Source organism: Falco biarmicus, chromosome 4, assembly GCF_023638135.1.
Source record: "Falco biarmicus isolate bFalBia1 chromosome 4, bFalBia1.pri, whole genome shotgun sequence".
Classification (NCBI taxonomy): domain Eukaryota; kingdom Metazoa; phylum Chordata; class Aves; order Falconiformes; family Falconidae; genus Falco; species Falco biarmicus.
This window is the reverse complement of record NC_079291.1, coordinates 35,190,753-35,213,723: the sequence shown is the minus strand read 5'-3', so window position 1 is coordinate 35,213,723 and position 22,971 is coordinate 35,190,753. Positions and strand designations below refer to the sequence as shown.

The 22,971-nt window shown below is 37.8% G+C and overlaps 1 protein-coding gene across 2 annotated transcripts in view; it reads right to left on the bottom strand.

The window, feature by feature from the left end:
• Positions 1-22,971, bottom strand: part of SLC25A13 (solute carrier family 25 member 13) — a 101,493-nt gene that overhangs the window by 29,327 nt on the left and 49,195 nt on the right. For both annotated transcript variants that reach the window (XM_056335637.1, XM_056335636.1), the window contains 9 exons: positions 21,541-21,680; positions 14,780-14,926; positions 13,056-13,194; positions 12,107-12,200; positions 11,851-11,935; positions 9,585-9,669; positions 8,971-9,129; positions 2,267-2,319; positions 1,143-1,223 (listed from right to left, as the gene is read on the bottom strand). In XM_056335637.1, the coding sequence (XP_056191612.1) occupies positions 1,143-1,223; positions 2,267-2,319; positions 8,971-9,129; positions 9,585-9,669; positions 11,851-11,935; positions 12,107-12,200; positions 13,056-13,194; positions 14,780-14,926; positions 21,541-21,680 (983 nt within the window). The remainder of the gene's footprint in view (positions 1-1,142; positions 1,224-2,266; positions 2,320-8,970; positions 9,130-9,584; positions 9,670-11,850; positions 11,936-12,106; positions 12,201-13,055; positions 13,195-14,779; positions 14,927-21,540; positions 21,681-22,971) is intronic.

The window sequence follows — 22,971 nt, the reverse complement described above, 5'->3', positions numbered from 1 at the left end:
CCTAAAGTTACAGAACAAGGGGATCCTACCTGGCAGTCTACAACAGGTCAATGATCAAACAGAAGGAGCAGTGAGACAGCAGCCAAATCCTGCCCCATCTCCTGAGAATTACAGAAAGCCAGGGCTTCTCAGCCTGCAATGCAACTGAGCCACTGCACCCTGAGGCTCAGATAATCATAGTATGCTCTCTGCAAGCACATACAGCACAAATCTCCGCACCCAGTGAGGTTAAGACACAAGCATTTGTTTTTAAGTTGCTGCTCTCTGTAGTTTTTGACACAGGTAGAAGCTGCTTGAAAATGTGACCTCATCTGTCTTATGACAGCAGAAACAAAGATAGATTGAAAATATACCAAAATTGCTGTGCCCCAGTGATCAAAGCTGGTTTAAATAAACAGTGTTCTTTATCTGTAAAGTGCACTGGTCTTTGAACAACTATTCATTTTACCTAAAGTATTTACATTTGCCTGAACAAAATCAATACACCAGATAAAGTAAGCTGTAATATGAACAGACAGAACTAGACCAAACCATGAAGTATTATCATTTACCCAGTAATATGCCAGTTGTTCATTAAGATACTACTTTGTGCAAGCAAAACACTCTTAAATACTTAGCGGGTTTTAAATACAGCCTACACTCAGGAATGCATTATGTACTGAGTTAACATTACACAGCCTACGTCTGCTATGAACTCAAAGAAGCATGAGTAGTTTTTGCCATTTCAAAAAGCCAGTATCACTGCAAAAAGTGAAAATTAGTGGGTGCAATAACACATCAGGAAAGAAGTGACGTGGCAGAGTGGGTGCCACAAAGTAGTAACTAATTATTAACTTCTGGAAAGGTTAGCATGAATCCTCTTCAGGCCGTAAGCTACAACCAACATGAATAAAGACACATTCTTTATTAAGGAAACAAACTCTAAGCTGTGAGAATTATACAGCGCAGTTAAAAGGCACGATGCACAGAAACATTTACCCTTTCATCAAAAACGGCTGGCCTATCTAGGAAAGAATTGAGATGCTCTAGTAGAGTCTGCTCTTGAACCGGATCTGTGGTTAAACAGAAGCCTTAGTCCGCACAGTTAATCTTACACAGTGCACTTTCATCAATCTCATATGAAGGAAATGAAAGATACTTACACAGCCACCAGCAAGAATTTCTGCAGCCAGTGGGACAGAGCCATCTTTAGTCATAAACTTATCTCTCACAAAATCATTAACCTTAAAAAACAAACATTTATGAAAGGAAAGATGATAAATTAAAGGGTCGGAGAAAACACTCATCAGCTGCAAATTGTGTGCAACTGATACATCCATGAAGATAACAAACTAACAGATATCAAACAAGTCTTAGATTTTATTTGAAATACTGTAAAGCTGACTACATTTTTCTAACAAAGATATGCAGCATAATTCAAACAATTATTATTGGAAAACAGTAACAATCGCTAATGAAAGAATAAAATTATCTGAAAATTAATGATAAAATAATTTCAGATTTTAGAAATGCTCATTACATTTACAAATGTAAATGTAATTTCAAATCAATATTAGAATGTTCAATAATAAATTTTAACACAATAGTAATTCAATTAATAGTATTAAGTACCTTTCTTTTTTTTAAATGCATCCTACTAGCTTTGGTGAACACTAGCTTATCAGTGAATAACCAATACATTAGGACTGGGTTATAATAAGAAATTCTTCAGTGCCTTAAAATCATTCAAGAAACAACAAAATTACAGAAGTAAAACACTTACAGGGAAAAAAAAAGCATGCAAGCAAGTTCCTTTCTTACCAAGACTTCACTACATGCTCATATTATCTCTTATTGCGCTAGATTTAAACATACAGGACCCACATGGAGATAAAAAAAAAAGCCCTGCAAGTCCCATAAATAATTACTCATTTTTGCTATGAAATGAAACCAAAGGCCTGTGCTATTTACAAACAAGCAGACGAGCTGAACAAGTTGAATAAGCTTGTTATATTTTGAAGCGAGTCCAAAACTAAGTTTTCAGTAAGATTCTTAAACTGTACAAGCATATATCTGCATGTGACTTGTATGCCACTGTTCACAAATCAGACACACACAGTTGCTTTGTGCTTTTTGTAATTAAGTTTGCATCAAGCAAAAAATGATAGAATACACTCTACCATGTTTCTGACACATTAAGGATAAAAAAAATCCTTAACACACTAATTGTACTTAGATGAACTTTACGATGTGGGGAAATGTGAAAACAATCCATTTGCAAACTTACAGTAAGTTTTATGGCCTTCTCCGGTGCTACTCCTAATAGCTGTGGTAACAGACCTGCAACATGGAAACAGAGAATTCAATTCTTTGAGTAACTTGGTTTTAACTAAACAAATCAACAAATACACGTAAAGATCACCACGCAGAAACAGCCAATTTTTACAGTAATTTTGTGTTACTATATTTAATGACAGTACTTAAACATTCAATTTTGAAAACAAACGTTGTGCCACCCCTTCAAGTGCTACCACTGCCTATATGTATTTGTTACTTTAGCTTTTTTAAATCTGTGATATTAGCTTACTTTACACTTAAACATTAATACAGATTTGCCAACTACGTTTCAGTACTCTGTCCTAAACCAACATCTATTTTCTGCATCTTCACACAAAAATTAAGAATTACTGATTAATTTTGTGAGACACACGATGCATTCAATGCAAATCGTGAGCGCAGTACCTTTTTCTGGCAAAACCAATGGCATTAGATGGCAGGACCCAAGAGGATAGGAATCAAAATAATGCAAAACATTCAAACATGTATGACTGCATTCTTGAGCTCTTTGCCCAGCAAACTCAACAGTTCTTAAAACAAAAAAAGTTTTTCCCCAGGTATGGAATTTCCTATTTTGTTGTGTTAGAAGTGATGCACTACAGAACTGGAAGCGGGAATCTCCATCAGCTTCACTTGCTTGAAGTGAACGGTTGATATTTTGTGAATTTTTGGAAAACACAACCTACAAATACGCAAAGCTTACCAACTAAGTCTGGGGCTAGAATGGTGTTGGCAAGCATTCATCAGCATGAAGAAACTAGGGCACTATTCAGAAACGCAAAAATATCACCTTAGCTAGAGTTCCTGATGCAGACCCCCTTTGTTTTAATAACTCAGGCAGCACCTTTGGGTACCTTCTACAAAACCTGGCGTTTTCACCTCTCCACGGTTTTATTTTTGGGGAAAGCTGCCAATCAAGGTTTCAGCTCTTAAGAGCTAATGTGCCAAAAAGCCTTTTCCTGAAGAGCTAAATGTCAGACTAAGAAAGAGAAAAAACATATGTGCACTGGATTAGTGTATTATTCCATCCTGCTATGATCCATCAGCTTCACTGGTTACTACTGATGCTCTTAATAAGGAAATGAACTTGGAGAATATAACTATTTGGCTTGTGGCAACAGGAGGGCCAGTCATATTTATATACTAATGCCTTTAAAATTTTGCACCTGTATTAACATTTTTGTATTTCAAGTGTCAAAAAGAGTAATTAATTGCATATACAGCTGATACACATACACATCTAACATTTGCCCAAGACAGCTATGTTGATATGGCTGAATATTCAAACAAAAGAATACACTAACACCCAGCTCATACACAGTTGCTCAAAAAAAGAGATTCTGCAGAGTAAGTTAAATTCCAAGATTTGAATTTCTCAGTTTTAGTTGCACAGGTGACTTGAATTCAGACTTCAGTAAAAAACCATTAAGACAGTCAAAACTGTGTAATTAAATATTATGTTTTCTGTAGCACTATGAAGAAAACACAAGGACATACAATGAATAGCATTTTTTTTTTCCGTTTTAGCCTTATACAGACAAAATTATCTTTGTAACTGCTATGATACTTACACCTTACTATAGGACATGTATAGCTTTGTACAGACATTATGGATAATGAACCTGTATCTTCAGAGATTCCATTTACTTTACAAGCACACTATCTGATCCTAAACCTAATCCAGTAGAATTAGAGCAGGTCTGTAAGCAGACATGTCATTCCAAAAGAACCTGGAGATCATAAATTTTAAAATCACGTATGCATGTATTACTATACCTAAGCTGTATATAACATGACTTTGAAGTTACATCGTATCAAATAAATTACAGAAAAAGACATTCTAAAATATCAAGATACAAAATCATAAAAATAGTCCAGTTGGAGATCTGTATGAACCTCTAGTTTTGGAAGCAACATAAGCAAGAGAAATTTTCACTAGATTGATCTGAAGATGGCCTTTTTACTATTTCTCATTTTTCAGCTCCTAAGACTTTGCATTTCTAAAGGCATTTGTAAAATCACAGGAAAAACATGTTTATCTTGGCACAAGTTATTTTTTCCCCATATGCTCCATTCCTTTTGAACTCAAATCTGAATGAAACTGTTACAACTCAAACCTTTCCATAAAACTTTAATGTAGAAGAGAAAGATTAAACAGAAGTTACAACACCCCCAAGAAAAACCACCCCCAAAACCCCAACTGAACAATCAAAACTCCAGCGCATTTTCTCTTTTTTTTCTCCCTACTGCACACAGAATTTTGGTATATATTTAGCATTATATATCCAGCAGCTTAGGAAGGTAGAGGGACTATTCATCTGCCCTCATACCTATGTAATAAAGCCATCTGTAAGTGGTACCTGTGCATTCTAGAGGTTATGACCATCCAAACTAAATTCTCTTTTCTTTATTGTTTTGATGGGAGCCCTGAAACACTGTTGAAAGATTTCTGAACATGATAAAGGTGGTAAGTTTTGGAAGGAAGAAAGCACATCAAGGTACACATATGAAAATGTCATTTTTCTGTTGGGGTTATTCTGACATGCTAGAAATTTTTCAGTGTTACTATTCATTAGGAGATCAGCAATATGACACATACACAGATGTAGGACAGGCTTAGAAACATCTGACAGTGTCTCAAAAATGTTATTCTCTGATGCTATAAGTGGCATACGTTTCATTTTGCAGATAGGCAGCCTGCTAGTACAGTACACAGTAAACATGTTATTCAACCCATTTTCATATATCCAAGGCTTTTTAGTAGCAATTACCATGCACCACTTCATATTTGACACACTGTGTAGCAGGACTCTATGGGAAGGTGAAGGTATATGGGAGAGAGAGCACTAAGAACTGTATTCCGTTTACGACATCATACAAGTTACTTTCTGAAACCAGTCTAAATACATTGTGAATATACATGCAACAGCTCATCCAGCCCAGCTGTAGTGCTTGCATCTAGTAAAAAAAAAAAAAAAAAATCTTATTTGGCTGAAGTATTTTTTCAGACATCTAACACTGAAACTTCAGTTTTACACTGTGCAACAGATGTGATTTCCCTTTCATATTAGAAAAAAATGACTGACTGAAGGAGTTGTTGCTCAGTGTAGATAAAATATTTGAAAAAATTTGGACATCTGATAGAAAGGTGGTAATGGAACATTGCCACATTTTTCTATTACAGGATTCACATGAGAAACTGGACAATTAATCACCAGTTGCCATTCAAGCACAGCTCCCTCAACTGGAAATGGAAATTTCCTGAATTTTGTGCTCTGACTTGGGTAGGAGTAGGCTTGTACTTCCTTTCTACAGAAACGGTACTTCACTGCATACTTCTGGAGGAAAGCTTCTGCCATGGTCTTGTATCATTAGCATGGGAATCCAGCAGTCATAATGAAGCTGGATGATGAATGAATGATTAAAATCTAAGATGAGATGGCATGTGGAGTCACTGCAGTGCTAGAAGCACCATCAGAAGAAATTAACAAGTTCCTTAACAGTTAATGATCACCGGTGACAGTGTCTTCCACGGCATTTCCTGTCTTTTTCGTCCTCTGGGAGAAGTGGCATTAACAGCATGGCTACTGAACATTTTCATGAACTACATTTTATCTCTGGTACTTAAATTTCTCATAAAATTTCTATCAAGTATAGGTGAAATTACTAGATGCATTGCCTAAGACTGTGAATTATTCTGTGACTCATCAGATGGACTTCTGATTAAAGTTATTATTAAGAAATGTAGGTGACCTCATCAGTTGGAAGAGATGTTGACAAATCACAGCTTCCAAAATGTTCATATATTTGCATATATATAAATATTGTGATTTTCTAAATACGTATTTCAGGTATAAATGTAGACACAACAGTAAATTATAGGTATATGAGATGTGTAGTCTTTTCAGCCACGCTGAGAAAGAGACAGATTAAAAATTTAGTTCAGATGTACACTCTTGAAAAAAAAAAGTATCTAAAAACACAGCATTCAAAAAAAGCATATTTTAAAGATTCTACAGAGGTTTATATCATGTTTGGGTTTGGTGGTTTGGTTTTTTTTTTTTAATCAATGTATCTTCCCAGTGGAAAGACTGATTTCCTTAGAAACAAACTGATATTAAACAAAATTTAGTCGTCTCTTCATATCCACAAGATGGTGTAATTTATCCTTATCTGAAATGGTGGTTTAGAACATGGTGGGTTTGTCCTTTGAAAGTTTGGAATAAAATAACGATACAAAATAGAAAAACCAGTTCACAGGATGAAAATATGTGCCTTGTATCAAAAATATGTGAAATGGCTGAGTTCAGAGTAGGGCTTATAATTCCTGCTTGCTTTCTTGCAGTGCGTCGTGACAAAGGGACCACTGCTCCAAATGTTTCTACTGTATTTTTTAAAAGGCTTGTATCACTATTCAGCTAAGTGGCAGAACTCTACCAATGACTACTCCCTCCTCCAGTGGGGACAAACCCCCACATTTACTTAACTGTGAATACACCACAGTGTAAGAAAGAGCACCAGTTACCCATGAGCAGCATAAAGTAATGCGCTCTGTAGTTTGTCTTACCTAGTGTAGTATTTAAGCCCAGAGCAAGATGATTCTCACTGTAAGTTTACTGCATTAAATTGGGTCAAGATATAAAAAGTTCCTTTCAAATTTTCTTGTCCTTTCAAGCTTAACTGGAAACCTTTATTCTGCACTCTATTGCTCAGCCTTCTCCCACATTACCTCCTTAGAAAGCAAGCAACAGCCCGAATTTGTAGAACTGCACAGAGGAAGCTCCAGATTTTTAAGCAGCTTTCTCTATTTGACTCTTTAAAAAGAGAAGTTAAATAAGGGTGCCCTTCAAACAGAGAATCTGCAGAAACATAGGTCTCAATTTGCCTCTGAAATGATGGTGTTCTTTGCCATCACGCGATTTCTACTATATAATCCAGAAATGAGATTATTGCCCAGGGCTTAGAAATTCAGCTCCACCAAAGTGAGATTTCACTATTCCATACTCCTTGGAAGCCTGAAAAGTAGTAAAGGGGATGGGGAATGGGAGGATAAGCTATACTAACAAAGGTTCCTAGAGTTCCCCATATTTGCCAATGAAAAAATCGTTCCAAAACCAAGACAAGTAAATGGGAGTTAAGAATAAGCATTTATGACATTTCTGAAGGGTTTTTTTCCAGGTGGAAAAAAAATCACTGTGCTTCAGCGTTTTGGTAAGACAGAAACACATAACAGTGGAATTATGCATATCTATTTTTTCAGGATCCTGGAAAAAGCAGTCATCCATTTGCAGGGAATACATTTTGTTCTTTAGCCAATAACTGGGACTTTTTATGATTCTGATTGCTCTAATTCTTACAAAATAGAAACCATGTCAATACTCTTCATTAAATTACTAGGCCTACTCAAAAAATTGCCTCAAACTCAGTCAATAATAACTGAGCGTTCCCATCTCCAATTGTGCTGAAATAATTACAAAGTCTGTATTTTGCAGAGGAGCTACTTAGCCAACCTCCAGTAACTTGGGTCATACGTTAGAGTGCACATGTATCACACCACTTACTTTTAATGTTGTTTCACATGTTGTCTTACAAACTGTTACTTTTTTTCAGGTGCATATAGCTTTGCCAGATCAGAACGATATTTTACTGAAATCCTCCATTCTTTATTTCTGACTCAACTGCTTTTAGCAATTAATTTCTGTCATTACAATATTCTTATTTTCAAAAGTTAAAAGAAGTTTCTAAGCAAGCGGGCTAACAATGAGGTCACTAACAGAAGTTTCAAATCCTCCCCAATGAATATGCCAGAGGAGAATAAGAGATCTCAATAACTGGGATACCAGAAATATAACTTGCTTTACCTCTGTGACAGAGAAGAACTGTAGTCTCATGCAGTAGTTCATAATTCCTTATGAATACTTCTGCATTATCTGAACTTACAACATTGATGCCATAACTGGGACAAGGACAAAATAAATCAAAAAAGCCACCATGTAACTGCAAGCACTTACTTAAGATACCCAAAGTGAGGATGATTTACATCCTGAATAGAGTAAATGAGCTTTTGGAGCTTTCCCCATTGACTACAAGGGGAGTTTGGAGCAGCTAACTTCATCATTGTGTGTATTGGTTACGTATATAAAGCTAAGTGGGTTGAAACCCAGTTAATCTCTCTGGCTGACTTAACAGTGACAAGCTAAGAAGAGGTATACATAAGACTTGACGACTGTTCGCAATGATTAGTGAAGCACATGCAACTGGTTCAGAGAGACGCTTTTGTCACAAAAGATATCACAAAAAGAGATCTGGTTAATAACAAGGTACCGTATTTTCTCTATATTTCGATGTTTTTAAATAGAAAGAAAATAGATAAGAAAGAACACTGAAACAAAAAACTAAAAATGGATGATCTAACTTCTTACCAAACGGGGCAAAACATTCTTGGTGGTACTAAGGACTACTAAAGAAATTAAAACTTGACTAGCAGTGTATTTTTTCTGTAGGATATTGCTATTGTTGCCCTATTGCTGACAAGGAAGGAAAGGACAGAGATGTCCTACAGAAATGTTCTCATTACAATGAGGTTTTAATTATCAAGAAGTTTGCATATATATTATCATTACTTATCATTACTACATACTAACTTAAACTTACCTCTATAGAGCCCAAAGAAACCTTCATAACGTAGCACTTTCTTGAAGCAATCAAAGCTGTTTTTATACATAAGTTCTCCCACGAAAGAGCCTGTAGAGCGCTGGTTTTGCATTCGAGTTTTTACCAAATCAATTGGGTAGACTGCAGTGGCTCCAACAGCTGCAAAATAAAAATCAAGCTATAAGAAAACAGGATTTTGCATTTGCAGTGTTTGACTGCCACTGTCATCTTCCACATTTACATCTCAAGTATCAGTTGACACCTTTTTCTCGAAGTTATATTCTGGATACTTTAAAGTACCTCCCACAGTTTTAACCAAAAGCACTTCCTGGCCCTACCTCGTTATTAATCTGATTCTTCTGAAACTGGTTTGGTGACAAATCAGATAGCAACACCACCTGCAAACTCCAATGGCTTGTAAATTCCAAAACTCTTGTAGACCAGATGACCCCTTCCTCTTCAATCTTATAGTCATCCCATCCCTTAGACACAGCTCCAAGGGAAAGACAGAGAAGCCTTCCACACTTAAATGAAAGGCAGAAGGGGAAAAAGGGCAGAAGAAGAAAAAACCCAAACAGAGAAGACGAATACTCTTTTGCTCTGCCATGACTAACCTCCAGCAACTGAACCAAGGGCAAACCTGTACGCTGATTCTGCAATCTGGATGAGTATAGGTCGAGACACATCGCCTGGAGCTTTCTGTCAAGGCAGGATTTAAAACAAAAGGAAAAAAAATAATCAGAATATCGTATTTGAAAAGAATGTCTCACAATCAGACAAATATAAGTATACAGATACCTGGAAAAAATCCCACAGTACACTGGAGATCTTGTTTTCCATTATTATTGCTTTTCCACTGATTTCTAAGTGCCATATAATGTAGTCTCTTCAGAGTGGAATAGCAAAGAAAAGACTGATACTACAACAAAATTATACAACTCCAAAATCAATGGTCTAAATGTGCGTATGAGGACACACATATTGCATCTTAAGTCACTCATTGTCTACAGCTAAAAGCAAGTCCAGTTTGGAATTTCTTTCTACTGTTGCCAAAACCAGGTATACATATTACTTCTCAGGCCATCAAAACAAGTATGCAATCATTGTTCATACATATTAGCTAAAGGAAAATAACGTTTCATAAAGGACCCCACAATTTCATTTTGCTCACCGCCTGTGACTGCTAGATTCAACCCAATAAAAAATAAATTTCAGAAGAGCTCCAGATGTCAAATTGCTATCTAATGAAAGAATTGGAAAAATAGAAGTTCTGCACGGGCGTTAAGCCTTCCATACTTACTATCGCTTTTTGTAATTTTTTTTAAGGATACTAAAAATAAAACAACAAAATAAAAACATGGATGTATTTTTTCCTGACAATGGGTTTAGGTTTTAGCTAATATTCCAAGGTAGGTAGAGCTGGCCTGAAAATAAATTGAAGGGATCAGTGTAGCTGAAAATCTTTTCAGTCTCAGCATCAAGCAGTTGACGTTAAAAAGGAACTGGATGGAAAAATAAAAAGGTAGGACACATATGCAGAAGAAATGGTAAGATTTAAACAGGTTCATATGTCCTAGCCTCATAAAATGGCATAAATCATACTAACAAAGACACTGGCCCCAAAGCTAAAATTGAAGAAGCTGCTACTTTCAGCACCACATCTTTGGCTTCATTTTACTGCCACCTATTGTAACTGATGTTACTTGATATTCAGTCCAATGCAAATGCTTTTAACTCCTTTAAGGAGTCTTCTAGGAATAGATGAGCTTTTGGGAGCCAACTCATTTGAATTCAACCCAAGATAGTCAACATTTAGTCACTGCTCAAACAAACAGAAAACCGCCACCCTAGGTACTGTCTTGGAGCAGTGGTGGGGGCGTTCACATGTAGGGGAGGGAGGAGAAGAAGAGAAGCAAAAGAGCCACATGGGTACACAGACACACAGGCCTGGCTTACGGCCTGGTAGTCCTAAAAATGTAGCCTGCATCAACTCATTGTGGTCAAACTGGCGTCTCCGCACAGACCCAGAGCAGGAAAAAAAAAACCCCAACAAAAAACCCCTTGGTCTCACAAGACACAAAGTTAAGACTGCCTTAAAATAGACACAGAAAGAAACAGAAACAGAGAGCTAGTTTTAAGTCTATCTGTATAGAAACTTGTGTCAATGAAAACATAAGCTATGCTAGAATAACATGAAAACTAAAAGATCAACAGCTTTGACATTTAAAAAACACTCCTCTTTCTTTTTGCTTCAAACACAACCAAACTTCATTCGCTGTTGTGCCATCGAAGTCAATATCCTTTAGTTTTTGGAAATGCAGAGAACATTAATGCTGTTACTGAAACTATGACGGTAGACTATCTATCATCTCTATTTCGAGACTCAGCAGAGCACAAGGCAAAGCAGAGAATATTCTGAAGCCAGGGACATGCATGTGTGTTCAGAACAAGGGCTGCCATTTTAATAGCCTATATGCTGAATTTGCCATCCATACTGGAAGCAGGAAGTCTTCTTTCCTCATTAAAAAGAACAGAGAGTAACAGAACCACAAAACATTAACACCTTAATTAGGTATACACCTAATATTTACTGGATGGCTGGATGACACTCACGTACATTTTATCTTTCTGAAGTAAATTACATTTAACCTGTCAAAATGCAGGCCAAGAGAAAGGGGCAAAGAGAAGAGAGGGAGAAGACATGACAAGTTTTTAAATTGATGTTTTAAATTAACAAAATTCTAACAAGAAGTTATTCCTCGCAGATTATTACAGAACACAAGAGAGAAGCAACTTGGCTGACAACACAGGAGAAGGTTGGCTATCAATTTACCTGGCACTGGAAACAGGTAATAGCATCATACTGGCTTCTGTTCTTACCTGCCTCTGAGCCTCAGCCAGGTTGTAGGGCAGTGTCCCTTCCTCCAGAGGAGCAATTCTTTCAATATCAGCTAACGTCATGCGCCTGAAGAAATTAATTCGGCTTAGTGTTTGCTTAGAGATGGGCTTTCAGATCACAAGAAGTTACCTGCATGCGGCTACTACACTACACTTCCCTGTTCCCCAACACCACCTCCCACTCCTTCCAAGGAGAGGAGAGGAGAGGAAAGGAGAGGACAGATAATTCTCCACTTACCCCCGTGGCTCATATAGATCTGCTAACTGAAACAAGATGTCAACTTCCATGGGTGTAACCTGACCAAATTTCTGAGCTGCCAGAACAAACTCCTCTGCAACAGAATAAGAATATAGAAAAAAAAAAAAAAACAAAAAAAAAAACAAACAACAAATCGAACCAGAACAAATAATCCAGAGCACCCCAGAGTTGTTTTATATTTTAGTGTTAAGTAGAAGATGCTGGTGGGGGAGGGAGAAGGGAATAAAAGTGACCCACCACAAAAGTGCTCCTGCCACTACATAAATGTATGTTTTAAATGGTCTATACTTCATGCAAATAAGTACAACACTCTGGTCTGAAAGCTTAGCACTATCAGCAGGATTTAGGATATTTGACATACGGAATCAATCAGTTGCAGGTCAGAGGGAAAAAAAATTTAAAAAAAGCAAACAGAAAAAACAAACCAGGAGTCAAGAGATGTGGAACTTTTCAGGCACAGTCCCAGTAGGCCACATTAATGAAACTTTGGCATTGCACGGGGTATTATCTATAAAAGTGGTTAGATATAGCAGATAACATCTTGTTCCAAGCTTGTAGATCAGCTTACTGTGCCGCCAATACAAGTTTATGGAATTCTTCAACTACCCTTGAAGGTCACTTTAATAGGCTGCCAATTTGGCAGGAGTCCTAGGAAGTTTTTTAAACTTTTAAATATCTTTACATGCTTTCTTCACCCTGCCCCCACTGCCAGTTTACTAGGACATTTTTCTGATTGAAACAAAATGAAAAACCTGGAGGGCGGACTCCAAAAGCAGTGTACAAAACCGAGTGGTGCACCAAGGAATGCTAACGAGGCTGGCTTTCTCCCCCTCCCATAGATTTAAAAGTATACAGATGAGGTCGTTCCTTCCACCCACCCCAACCAAATGCTCAAGGATACTTCCAGACTGCAATCATTTTTACCAACCCTTAGTGACTTCCACATCTTTTCTATTTCCAGCCAGAGTACTGTAGATCTTTCTAATGAGCTCCATGTTGTTAAGGAGAGAATTAAATCCATTAAAATAGGAAAAGCTGACCTGATGGGAAGTGGTACCTCCAGCAGCCTAGAGTAGAGACAGTAAAAGAAGAAAAGAGAAAGGAGACTGTTACAGACTAAGAAAAATCTTGAAATAAAGGTTTTCAAACAATGTTATTTTGCAAGAGCAACAGTAGCACTTGCTCTTTAAAAGGCTTGCTTTAAAAAAAAAAAAAAAACAACACCCTGCAAAATAAAGAAAACTATGAAAGATTCTTATGTTACTGAAACTAATCATAACCAGAATGTAAAACTCTCCCCACCCTACAAACCTAAACAAATACATATGCAGGATTATAACAACATAACCAGTAGTAATTTACAAAGTTCAAGTTTCAGTAGTGCTTCAGTTGGAAATGTTTCATAAGCTGGCTTATTTCTAGTAATGAGGAAATCTACTTCTACATGTAAAGTATATTACTATACAGAAAATTTTAACAAAATCAAAACGCATTCTGGAAAAGGTCAACTGAAATATGAAATTCACAGGCACTTCAAGTCATGGAAAACCAGCAGTAAGCTCTCAGGCTTCTATCAGGCAGTCAAACAAAATGGGAACAATGAGGTTCAAACAGTTATTCATACTCCAATGTGAACTGAGCCTGAAGTTTTATTTTAAAGTGGTGTTGGGGCTGCACATAGAAAAACTATTGGACCAATTCCCTATTTAAAGTACATGATTCTTGATGAAGCAAATTTCTGAAAACAATACATAAGCTTACCAAAATTTAATTGACCTTGAAGGAGAATCAAAAATCTTATGTTTTGTGAGAGTATATGACCCAAGAAAGCTGACAAGACTGGGGAGAAAATCAACAAAGAAAGTATCAGATCTCGTTGTCAGTCCCCAGGTCTTGTGGCTATGCTTTTTGCTCTATGCTTCTTCCAATATTCTGTCCAGGGTATGCAGTTCTCATCACTTCACGCATCTCCCTGGAATCCTCCCTTGCAAATCAAAGCACAACAGATTTCTTTAAACCTGGATACGGCCAGACTTTGGATTACTTGGAAAGTGCTGCTACAAGTTCCCAAGATTAGAAACTGTGGTGAAAACCAAATGTACCTTTGTTTTTTCTTCAGTGAAACTGCAGAATTGTAATATTTAATTTGGTTTAGGTACTTCAAGCTGAAAAAAAGCATACACTCAAGTGTAACAACTATCAGTTAATATATAGTGAATGTCCTTGGCTGATGTTCCAGTTCATACACTGTCCCATGTTCTTGGAGATGACACTTGGGAGCTTTGAATTGACATTACAAAGCAAGTCCTTTGAGGATGACTTCCTAAATGGGATGCAGAGGCATTCTAACATATTTGACACAAGTCTACTGTGATGGAGTGACTGGAAATAGTCAGGCAAACTCTACATTTGTAGGCCATTACTAAGGTCCACCTACCTGCTTAGTCTTTTATCTCATATGATGAGGAACACTGAGGGTACGTATTCTGCAATGAGGGTTAACTTTTACATGTGTAGATAATAACCACTAAACATAAAAACATGCATCCGTAAGCTGGACTACATGCCACGTATCATGGTCAAGGTACATAAAAAAGGAATCCCACATTTGTATCTCAGGTCTTTGCCAGTTAGGATACCAGAACTACTCACAGCTACTAGACATTCTTCTACAAATGGTGTCAGCATGTGGGGCCGGATAGTGACCATAATGTCCCTGAAGTCCATAGCGGTGACTCTTCCAGCCTGAGCATTGTCTCGCTGCACAAAAGCTTGTTTTGCATGTTCTAACTGTATCTCCTGAAAACATATGGGGGAAAAAACCCAAAAGTTAAGTTCAAAATCATCACCTTAATAGATTTTATATACAAGATACCTCACACTTAACAAAACACAATTATACGTAATCTAATTTTAACTGGATATTGTATGTGTAACTTTCAGCCTTTCTACCAGTGGCATAAATGGTCTCCATCATTGAGCCCAGTATCTATGACAACCATCATGATTTCTTTGCTGTCTGGACATTAGGTCACACAATTCATTTAATTGAAAAATGAGGACATGTATCAACACACCAGTGCAGGTAATCTCCCACTCGTGAACACTAAAATGTCCCATGATATGCATTAGCCATTTTGTTACGTGTGTCACAGCAGGTCAAAATACTTTCTGTAAAAGTATTCACGACTTCTTGAACAAGGACAATACAAGGATCAGAGATTTCCATGTAGACACCCACTAATCTTGAAAGCATCCCCTCAAAAAGCATCCTCATTTAAAACAAAGTTATTTATCTGCAAAAGACACCAGCAGTTTAACGTAGAATTTCTTGTATCATGACTGATGAAAGCTAGTTCTCAATATTTCAGCACTAGTAACAGGCAGAGATCAATCACAAGTGTTATCTGATGCAACCACCTGATAATCTCATTTTGTGATTCAAATGTACCCCTGAGAGGAGAACAAAGGCATTTGATTTCCCAAAACTATCTTTTCCTACTGTGACCCACACCCTTTTTTCACAAATTACTGTTAGACTACTCTCTTATTTTTTAATTTTTCATTTAAAAGGAAAAATCCTGCACAGATAGTAACTTGATAATACATATGAATTTTTTGTTCAGTTCTACAGGTTTGCCAAAACCAGAAATATCTTTTGGTGATGCAGTTAAGACTTCCCAATCTGTATTTCTTTGCCGAATGGAGGAAAACAAGTCGTTGCCATGTCCTCCCTTTAAATTTTCATAAAAGGCTTATAAAAACTTCTTCACTGGAAATACAGTGCTTAGTCTGAATACATATTCAAACTCAGTTATTCAGAAAATGGAATCAGAGCAAAAGTATGTCAACAATACTAAGCAAGTCTTGCAGTGGACCATGATGCTATCCTACTATTTCTATTACATTTGCAAACATATGTTTTAAAAGTCATATTAAGCCAAGAATCACCAGCACAATGTATTCATGGTGATTATGATCTCCTGTAAGTTGGTATTTATCTCACAGCAGCATCCAAGGGAACAGAGAGTGAAGGGCGAAAGGCAAATTCAGCCACTGTGGGATCAGACCTGCTGGCAGCACAGCCGCCATCCCTCCTTCTGCTCATTCAGCTCACGCCGACCACCGATGCACGCTGCCACTCAAACCATGCTTGTCTTTTCATTTCAGCCTCCTGACCTCTACAATTTTAGCCCTAATTTCTAATTAAACCACTGTACCCTGACCCGAAAGGTATGATGAAAAGTTCCCAATATATTAGGCAGAAGGAAGAAAGGGGCAGGGGGGTAAAGGACTGATCGATCCATGTTTCAACATTGCATTTCACTCACAGAATTATTCAGAAATTTCTGCTTTTGATGAGAAATGCTTGTGGGGGTTATAATTTGAAGTATTACAATTTCAGTTCTGTCACGTTTCCCTTACATTACAGCCCCTTATGTGGAGGTGTTACCATTCAGCAATAATATTCACTCTGGCTGGATGCAGCCATGTAAGTCCTTGCTTCACCCCAATTGTGACTATAATTTCAACAGAAATTTGAAAGCAAGCAATTTTGGGAGGCTTATGGTGGGAGGTGCACAAAAACAAAAAAAACTTTGTCAGCTTGAGGCAGGCAGCTACTCAGGAGGCAGAGAGCTCTGAAGAGGAGTTAGGTATAATAAGTCTTGTATGCCTAAATACTCACCACCTGGCACGTGGAAACATATGAACAAACAAACAAAATGTTTGTCATTAAGTGGCAGTATCACCAAAGAAAAAAAAATCATTTAGCAGAAGGATTAAATGAGAATGTAATGTTGCTGAATGTGAATATTGCTGTTTTCTTCTCTCATTTGATTTGTTTTAACCACTGAAGCTGCTGGCAGAATCCGGCACTAAAATGCAGTAAAAAACCTGATCACCACCTGCAGAAGTCCAATGTGTCACCATCTGTGAACACCCATCAGCGAGTTTGGAGGTACGCACACCATCGGTGGGACCCTGGCTGACAGCGATGTCTCAGCCACAGAAACAAAGCAGGGCTCATGTTCCAAAAAGATTAAGTGCATGTTTCTTGTCATCACCCAGCTAATTGCAAAAAGTCTGTTAGTACTACAGTTGAGTTCAAGCCAAAACACCCCATCCTCTCCTTGCTCACGTGACTCGTTCAATCCTTTTGGTACGTGTGGAAACCACTACAGAGAATTTATCCCACTTGGTTAAACACGGTCAAGGACTCAGTGCTGTCATTTGCCTATGTTCTTGTGAGCTAGGAAAGAGCTGCTTAGCTGTTGATAAGACAGCAAGACAAAGCTGAATAGGATGATGTCAGTCTTTGGGAGTTCCCCATTTGCACCTCCTCCTTAGTTCAGAAATGAAATGGTTGAAGTATACTGCAAATAGAGAAGATTCATCCCACCTTCTCAGAAAGGTAGGGTCTTTTCAGGCTATGGTTATTTTGAGCTGTGCTACACATTTTCCAGTTGCACCAAGCAGAAAAAGGCACAGAGACCTTCAGCCATGTGACGTTCTCAAAAACCTGACCACGGCAGCAACACAGCATGTAAGAACATGCAGACCATTACATGGTAACACAGTCTCAAAACTAAATTTTACCTATAAAACCTGTCACAAAAAAACCCAGACAGATGTGACTTCTCTAATCACTGTACCCTGCATAATAACATAATAAACTCAAAGTGTTTAACTCAAAAGAAAGGCTATCTATTCCCTCAGTCTCCAAGCCTTAAAGTTGAGACATCTCACAGCATGACTATGTTTCAAAATGAGGCTCAGTAGCTACTAACAATTTATCAGGGAAATCTTTATGAGATGTTCGTAACATCATCTATGCTGTGTATACACAGCTAGTATTAAAAATACCACCTTAAACTGAAAACCAATAAAGCAAAGTCATGGTGTTCAGAGATGCTATCTGATTTGCAGTAATTTTTATTGTTTCACCTATTTCAGTCCAGTATTGTTTACCTAGACAGACTGTTTAAAGAAATACAATCCCCACTGCTTTGCAATACAAATTACACATCCTAAAGTACCTTCTCTGACTAGACTTTCTGTAAACTTGGATATACTTCGAAAACAAGTTTCTCCCTTGATGCTGAAACTCTAGAATTGCCCCAGGTAGTGTAAGACTTTGTGAAAAATTAATTTGCACATCATGGCAGGCACACTGGCACCAGAATTTTCATTAAATTGTTTCCTATCTAGAGATTTTTCTCAGCTTTCACTTACAGCTCATTAAAAGCTTCTTTAGTTTCCACTTAGATAGAAATTTATGTTGGGGTTCCATCCCAATGGGTCTACAAGTCATCAGATACAGCACAATCCTTTCCACTGGAGTAGAACCCGAGGTTCAATTATGAAGAGTACTACTTCATCAACTAATATGCTGGGCACAAGTAAATTCCCAGACAGTGTGGAAATGGATTTACCAGGCCCACACATAAACATGTTAAAATTCATCCTGCAGAATAGGTTGTATGTGCTGAGAAAGGGGCCAATGTTGCTCTTCATGAAGCAGACTTGCCACTGAAAAGATGATGGAACATGACCATATCCAAACAGATACAGATGTGACAGGTATATAGTGGAGATACATGAGCTGCTTGTAAGCTAGCAAAATGAGAAGCAGGGTAAACCAAGACACCTTGAGCTCTGGGTTTATGCAAATAGATTGCTAACTGTATTCGAGCCAAGCAGTTTGGATGCTATACTTCTGGGTATCTCTGTCACTATAGATAAAAAAGTGTTGGCAGGATATAAATATTCAGACTCCCATCTAAACTCTTCTTATTTAAAGCCAGAAGAGATCCATCTTGCGCATGGATAAAATATACTAATGTTATTTTCCACATACCTTCAGCTTTGCCAGAAGTGATGATTAGCCCAAATGCTGTGACAGATAATGAATATGTAACAACTTTGTGTGGCATAATAGGACCCAACGTAAATGAATTTGAATCTAGCTGGATTATTTCATTAAAAGTTGCAAGTTGCATTGTACTTACAAAGCAGTACCTGAAGCAACTTAGAACACCATCTGGTCCATGTTAAGTACAATGTAAAGAGCATTCACACATCAGGAATGCAGAAAGGTAATTTGGTATCCACTGTGGTCTCCTGCTGTCTAAGGTCCAAGGTCTAGACATCCTACCAAGAAGACTGACTCACGCACAGGCAGAATGTCAGTTGTCAGAGTACCAAAGGTTTCGGAGCTTAAAGGAAGACTTCTATGCCTGTGAACATTAACTCTCCAATCTGTGTTAAAAGTCATTACTGTACCCAAACTTCAGTATCTGTAACACAATGCTGCAAGGCAAGAGTCAGCAGGGAAACTTACGTGTTGCAAAGATTTACAGCTCTAGACAGTGGGTAAACAGATGTACCCAATTATGGTGACTGACTGAGCGTCCTAACAGACTGTACCCGATAGCAGACAATTAATTTATTTGAAAGTTCTTGCTGCCTGCACCAATGCTGTAAGCATCTTTACTAGCAGCCTTAGAACTTTTCCTGAATGCTTCTCACCTCTTTAGAGGACACACAGAATTGTCATCCTTATTTCTCCAGGTTTATGCTCTTCCTCCCTCTTTCTGTCCTGTATGGATCATCACCAAAAGGGCTGTCTGCCTCATGAGGAACACTGACATGTTCCAACACAACCTTTTACTCTGCTACTTTTTCCTCTGTCAACCTTTACACTGCAACTAGCTAATACTCACTTTTGCAGTAGAGCCAGGTTAAAAAAAAAAAAATAGGAAGAAAGAAAAAGAGGCAGGGACAAGACACACCAAAACCAAATACAACTTTCCTGAGAATGTGATCACATCCAAGAAAAGTAATTTCAGACAAGAAAAAAGGAACACCCCTCCACAGGAGAAAGCTTAGCAGTTAGGACTCATCTCCAAAGTCAGAGAACTCCTGCCTCAGCTCTTGGTTTTCCTAATTCAAAGAACAAACACAGAAGAACCCAAAGACACAAAGGAAGAACTCAAATTCTCCAAATACCCAGCCATGAGGTTACAGGCTGGTTTAGCTCTGTGGCTTTAACCTCTCTCACCATCCCCACACTTTTGGTGTTTTTTTTAAATTGGCAAAAAAATGTCCTTTTTTCATTTTGGGGTTTTCTTCGGGTTTTCTTCAGACCTCTAAACAGATTCATGAGGCAAACGGGTCTAGTACTCTGTTATGACTGTGATTTTAATCCATACATCCTGGGATACATATACAGGGACTATTCTGTAGCTGTAAGGCGGTAACACCAGAATATGTAGCCAGAGGCACTTTCCTAATCAAGTAACATATTTGCTTTTTTATCTAAAAGAGGTTCTAGTACACTATTCTGTCACAAAACTGGTCTATGTCTCAGCTACTGAGGAGTTACAATAGTCAATACAAAACCTAAGGGAATATGTTTTAATCATGTGATACCTGACGTCCTCTTCATACAAAATTAATTAGACTCTGTTCTACAAAGTCAATTTGAAACATTTGTCTCAATAGCATTATCTTAATTATTCCTCATCAAAATGATACCACCTCCTACTGTGAACTAACATACTTGTGTAAACAAGAAAAAAAGAAACCTTGTAGTCTTGAAGCAGGTTCCCATTTTAAAACTCTCTAGTGTAAATACTAATACAGGCATTAAGTATTCAGAAGGAATACAAATAAGAAACTCACGTGTTTCACCACTTCAAGGATCATTTTTCCTACTGAAGACTATTTTTAACAGTACAGTTGAAATACAGGTAGGTCTTTTTTTATTTGCACAATATTTTACTTTCTGTAAGAAAGTACCCCAAAGTATGAATAGCCATATTCCTTGCAAAAGAAAGATGGTATTTTATTCTCTGTATACCACAAGCAAAGCTAAGTAGCATTACCCTATCTGAGATACTTTAATTCAAAAAAATCAAAAGTAAAGAAGTGCATGGAAAGGGCTTGCAGCAAAACATCTTTATTGGATACCAGCACTGAATTAAATACATGTTTGGTAAACATGCTGTTTACAGACAGAAGTACTTCTTAATACCAGTCTGGCAACTGGGTCCAAAATGTTCAATACTGTTATTTAACATTCTTTGACTCATGGATTTAAATATACAAGAGATTTTCAGGCTTAGAGGTCTACGTTTTTAATTTCATGTCTCTGTCTACCCAAGCGAAGAGATTACCTTCTGCACACAGCTGCCAAAAACAAAAGACTCCACCTAGCCTGAATCAGCACTTTTACGATAAGCATTTCCTATTTATCAACACACTATAGAAGTCCACAACTCTGACTGTAAAAGCCTGCACTTGGTCTACTTTCAACTTTCCTACCAGCATGGCATTGGGCAAGTTTGCAAATGCTTTGATTCTTGCATCATTCTTATTACTCTTGACAAACTGTACTCTATTAGACCCACCAGTAAAAACTGGGTGAATTCCGCATATGTTAGGTGTCTTTTTCTATCCTTTCCAAAATGCAGCTGTACGAACTCTGAATTCCAGTTAAAAGGAATGTGCTGATGAATCGTGGTCTGGCCAAAAACTTGTTTAGCATCCTCTGGGAAGAAAAGAAAAATGTTCATTTAATAATCAAATAAAATAAAATAAAACAAAACAACAATAGAGGCAAGCATATAAACAAATATGATATTTTCAAACAGGAAAGCAATACTGTTCATATAAATTAGCAACATATTGTAAAGCAAACCTGATTTTTTTGTTTACCAAAATCATCATAAAGTTTTGAACACGGTCACAAATTCTGTCTGAATAATCTTTTTATTTGTCAAGTTTTACATTCACAACAATTCATTAGAAGGGACTCAACTAGATATTTCAAGTTTCAAAGTCAAACAAGAAAAGATTAAAATTAAAACACAATTTATAAAAAGATGACTAAAGCCAACCAATTTTCAGCATAATCTTTTCAAGCTGCTAACAATGAAAGTTTTGTGCAACTATAATTCAGGCTTTTGTATTATTCCCAGAGTTCTCCAAATTCAAACAAATCAACTACAAAAATACCAGTATTTCAGGATCCACTTTTCTGTAGTTACCTTACAGAAGCATGCAAGACAGAGGTGGGAGGGACACGGCAGGCAGGAACACAAACTTACACCATTTCTAGCACTAAGCAGACTTTAACCCCAGTTCTCTGCTACAAGGAGAGGAGCAGCACAAGTCTGTTTGACCACATCTAAATGCAAGCCTCATAGTTTAGTTCAGTTTAGTAGTCATAACTGGGCAACAGTTTATTATGGGCTTGGCAGACGTTTTGGTAATACACAGCGTTTTTGGTGAAGAAACAACTGTTTGAAACACACCAAGTCTACAATCAGTAGAAAGGACCATACACTGCTGAAACAGGACAGTGCGTATTTTGACTAATAGAAACAGCAATAAGATCTGAGGAAGTACTTGTCTCGCACGACAGTGCCCTCACTTCGATGTGATAGTCTGTCTCGGCCAAAAATACAAGGCAAATATATCTTCTGAAGACAAGCTCAAGGCCAGAGCTTCCCAGCTGCTACACACCTTCCTAATTGCTGTGCGACTCCTCCAGCCACGCCAGGCAAGTGCCAGTTCTTGTCTCCTGTTAGTTCCTGTGAGCGCAGAGAGCTGGTTCCCAGAAGACACTCCCTGCCCACAGGCAGGGCCAGGAGCTGTCTCCTGCTCCCTTCATGCTTTGTGGAAGAAAGACTAGGAGCCCAAACCCTCAGCTCCTGTCTGTCTCTGTAAGCAGCAGAGCTGGAAGCCAGTTCCCAAGCGTGGCTGGTGCCTGTGGTCAAGGAAATCAGTACAGCTTTGTGCTTGCCTTTGTCCGGAATGAGCTGGGAGCCACCTCGCTG